This window comes from Bactrocera latifrons, unplaced genomic scaffold (genome assembly GCF_001853355.1).
Source record: "Bactrocera latifrons isolate USDA-ARS-PBARC rearing strain unplaced genomic scaffold, ASM185335v1 scaffold_50, whole genome shotgun sequence".
In the NCBI taxonomy this organism is placed as follows: Eukaryota; Metazoa; Arthropoda; class Insecta; order Diptera; family Tephritidae; genus Bactrocera; species Bactrocera latifrons.
This window is the reverse complement of record NW_017537157.1, coordinates 1,500,763-1,505,214: the sequence shown is the minus strand read 5'-3', so window position 1 is coordinate 1,505,214 and position 4,452 is coordinate 1,500,763. Positions and strand designations below refer to the sequence as shown.

Genomic DNA, 4,452 nt, shown 5'->3' with positions numbered 1-4,452 from the left:
CACCTACCGAATTACAACGATGAGCGGAAAATTAGCAATTGAATAATGAAAACTATAACAAAGAGTTAATACCAAGAAAATATCTCAATTATACTATATAATGACACGCCTTATGGTTGTTTACGGCCCTCTCCACTTCGTTGTTTATAGTTTTGGGTTATATTATATTTAATTCCAGTACAGTTCTTAAATATTTTCTTTTTGTGAAAACTTGTATTTCGTCTTACTAAAAAATAGTGCGACTAGCGTTCATTTAGCTCTTCTTTTGAAGTGGAAACAGTGTCCTTTGTTAATTACTTGCTCTTCTGTCGAAAAAAAAGTTATCCAGCTAAGCATTATAGTACAATAGACTGCAATGGATGAATCTTACAATCAACATTTATTCATATTTTAAATTATTAAGCAATTGCCATTAGCTTCGTTTGTAAAGAGGTTGTTCTTTACCGACCTTATATATAGTGGTCCTGTACAAAATTGGCGAATCGAACGAACTTATGTCGGAATACTGGACTTGAAGCATTGGAACTTTGCCGTAAATGATCAATTGACAGTAATTGTGAAGACACTGGCAACTTTGGAAACAATTTAGAGTTCTTTTGTCGAATTTATTAGATTCTCTTGTTTTTGGTTCTCGTGTAATGTTATTTTCATGATCGCAACTGTAGGCGCAATTATACAACATCTCAGATATGGCATGGCGTGAGAATTTAAACCATGAATTGTATATTAAGTTATCTACTTTTTTAATATTTTAAGCAAATTCAACAAAGTGTAAATCTTGTTTGTGTAAGCAAATTTCGACTCAAATAGAACATATTTCATTCTAAGTTCGCTGAACGCTTACACTCTCATCTAAATTTGACAGGGCTTGCTGATAGTGAGCACACAAAAGCTCAATGGCTTTAAATTTGGATTCCATTCAGCTTCAGCATCTAATGCAGTTCAGACTATATCCAAAAGATTTCTTGCTTGAAAATATTCTTTTTAGAGGCTCCTCAGTGACATCTTTCAATATGACAGCTACAATTGAGTTAAGCAACAATGCTTTGCACAGACTTTGCCAGAGCTATCACCAGTACAATGAGTTCAAACAGCCGCGTACACTTGAAGTTCTCAGTTACGAACATTCGGCCAACGCAGACACAGTCACTGGTTTTCTGGGTCGCCATCAGTTCCTCACGCTCAAAGTTCGCCGTATTGATGCCGAAAGAAACGAGCATTTGGAGCAAGTGCGCTTTTTCACCAAATCGCCACCATTGGAATTGGCATCTCGTATGGAGTATGTAGAAGAGTTTGGCGTTTTCAAAAAAGAAGTTAGTGTATACCGTGAGTTAATGCCTCAATTGCAAAAAATTATACCACATGTGGCGCCTAATTGCTACTACGCTGACGAGCGCTTACTCGTCTTCGAACATCTTTCGGATCAGAACTTCCGCATGGCCGCCGGTCGTGACGGCATTCTCAACTATGATCACCTGCATTGCGTATTGAAGACACTTGCAGCGCTGCATGCCAGTTCGATAATCTATGAAGTGCGTTCTGGACGCAAGTTAAACCAGCTACATCCCGAGGCTGTGGTGGAGAACGCGTATCCGGTGGGCATTCCGGAGACACACGTGCGTAAACAAAATTTCAACAATGCGAATCGAGTATTTGCGGAAGTGATAAAATTACTGCCGAAATATCAGGAGAACTTGGACTATATTTTAGTGGAGTTTCCGAAGCGCATGGCGATGTTGTTCGAATTGGCACAGACGTCGGACAAATATCGAAACGTATTTTGCCATGGCGATCTTTGGGCAAACAATGTCATGTTTCAGTATAGCAAATCTAGTAAGACGCCCATACAGTGCCGTGTGGTGGACTTTCAACTTTGCCGTTATGCACCACCCATGTTAGATGTCATAACAATACTCACCATACCGACAAGCAGCAGCTTCCGAAAGCAATATTTAACTGAATTGCTCGATGACTACTATTGTTTTATGTCCAAATTCTTGGAGCGGGAGCGTCTTAACATTGCAGACTACTTGCCGCGCCAAGAATTCAATGAGACGGCAGACAAATTCCGTATTGTTGGACTTATTGAAAGTCTACTTTTCTCTCACTTGACGGATCTGCCAACAGAACTGGCTGAAGCTGTAACCTCTTCGGCGAACGGTTTCACTGATTTCTTTGATGCCAAACGTGTGGAGATGTGCTTGGAAGCTTTTCGCACCGATGACGTATACCGGGAAAGAATAACGGACATGTTGGAAGATTTTGTAGATAATTTTGTATTGAATAATTAGCATTTGTATGTGTAATTTTGCAGCAGAAAGAAAGTTTCATAGTTTCAATAATGTCTATAGATTTAAATATATTTTGTTATTAAATTTAAAAAAGGCGAATTCTTTTAGGGGTAAAGTCTTCATTATATATATTAACATATTTAAACAAGTGAGACAGCCACTGAAGGTTATTGGACGGAGTATCAAAGAAGACCCGAAAGAGTAAATCCACCACCGCGTGCCAGAATTGGAGCTATGCCCATCAATTTTATGGAAAATTTTGCGGAAAGATCTTGGTTTGTGGGATTACAAAATCAAACTCGTGCAATAATTGAAGCCGAACGACCATCAAGCATGCATTCGGCGATCCAAACTTCGACAAGAAAACTTTGTTCGGCGATGGGTGATGTTTTAATATTCTTCGTTATTGACGTAGGCACCACTTACGCGGTTATAGCCGAGTTGACAACAACGCGCCAGTCGTTCTTCCTTTTCACTATTTGTGCCAATTGGAGACCGCCAATTTAGCTAGTTCGTTCTCAACCTGGTCTGCTAACAGGTTGGAGGTCTGTCTCTTCCTCTGTTTCTCCCGGTGGGTACTGCGTCAAATACTCTCAGAGCTGGAGTGTTTTCATCCTTCCGGATGACAAGACCGCTGTCTCTTTATTTACTGAACGATGTCAATGTCGTCGTTCTATTGACTGCGGTAGTTTCCGTTGGCAATGCGCTAAGGGCCATAAATCTTCCGCAGAACATTTCTCTCGAGAACTTGTCAGATATTGTCATCGTCCATGCCTCGCACCATATGGCAGGACGTGGATGGTGAGTGACTTTTAGAATTTGGTCTTTGCTCGTCAAAAGAGGACTTTACTTCACTATTGCCTACTCAGTTCGAAGTAAGCAGCTGTTGGCAAGAGTTATTCTACGTTGGCTTTCGAGACTGACATTATTTTTGCCGCTAGTACTGATTCCAAGCCGATATTATCTACGACTTCGAAGCTATGACTATCAACAGTCACGTGAGAGCCAAGTTGCGAATGCAAGTACTGTCTGTTTGACGACAGGATATTTCGGCTTACCCTCGTTTACTACCAGAGTAATTTGGTTCGCTTCTTTGTCCAAACTGGAGAAAGCAGAACTAATTGTTTTGGCCAATTTGGTAAATCATTGTAGAGACGTCAATATATCCACAAAAAGTTGCTTTTTGGTCTGCTTATGAGCAGATTTTTTCATAAATGAAACCTAGCATAATACTACAGTCAACGGGGGAATGCTATGGAACCATAAATAACGACTTTTTTCGTGCCCGAAATGGAGGATATTGGTGTGATTGGCCTTTGGTTCGAACAAAACGGCGCTACATGTCATACAGCCAACGAAAAGTCAATTTATTGAAGGAAACTTTTGCTGAGCGCATTATCTCATGTCGTGTGGCCTACGAGATCGTGCGATAAAACGCCGCTGTATTCTATTTTTCAGTTATGTGAAGTCAGATGTTGATAGCAGATAAATCCGAGACAATTGACTCCTTAGAAGAGAATATAATTGCTTCAAAAATGATAAGAAAACCGGGCAATTCGGCCGCTTGGATGGAATATATATGTCACTTGCCAGAAATTATTTACTAAACATAATGCTAATCCTTTAACTTTATAAAAAAAGATAAATTCTTGTCCGTATCATTAATTTATATGCGTATTATTTCCATTTGAAAACTACATCTCTGAAAAAACACCCTTTTTTATATACACTGTCCTCTTAACATAATAAATTATCCAGCATTTTGAGCGAAAATGTAATTATCAATTTTCTTGTTTATCACACCGGCGCTCTTCGGCTACTTTTGCAATATTTTTACCCGCCACATATCTAGTGGTTTTGCATACTAACAGACAAGTACTTAGTTGTGATTAAAGTTGAATGTTGGTATGTACGTACCACCTTATATCCATTGCACTGTACATCGCCTGGCTAACGGTTTATTACTTAATTTCTTTTCGTAACTTGACCATCTTCTTTTCTCAACTTCTTCATCGCTTTTCGCGTCAAGCATTCGTTTCGGTGGTCGTTTTGATTTTGCCACTTAAAGTCTAACCCATTCCACAATATTTGGCGGGCTTGAGTGTCTACAACGGTTACTTGGTCAAGACGTGAAATTCAGTTGCCAATCGGACGCGTTCAA

General features: G+C 39.5%; 1 protein-coding gene across 1 annotated transcript; it reads left to right on the top strand.

The window, feature by feature from the left end:
- The first annotated feature begins 892 nt into the window (after positions 1-892).
- LOC108973787 lies at positions 893-2,384 on the top strand. Its single transcript, XM_018941268.1, has one exon. The coding sequence runs from the start codon at positions 897-899 to the stop codon at positions 2,289-2,291; it is 1,395 nt and encodes a 464-aa protein (XP_018796813.1). The 5' UTR covers positions 893-896; the 3' UTR covers positions 2,292-2,384.
- Positions 2,385-4,452: the final 2,068 nt, after the last annotated feature.

Excerpts from the sequence above, each read along its gene's own strand:
- LOC108973787 (XM_018941268.1), top strand. The coding sequence starts at position 897 with ATGGCTTTAAATTTGGATTCCATTCAGCTTCAGCATCTAATGCAGTTC.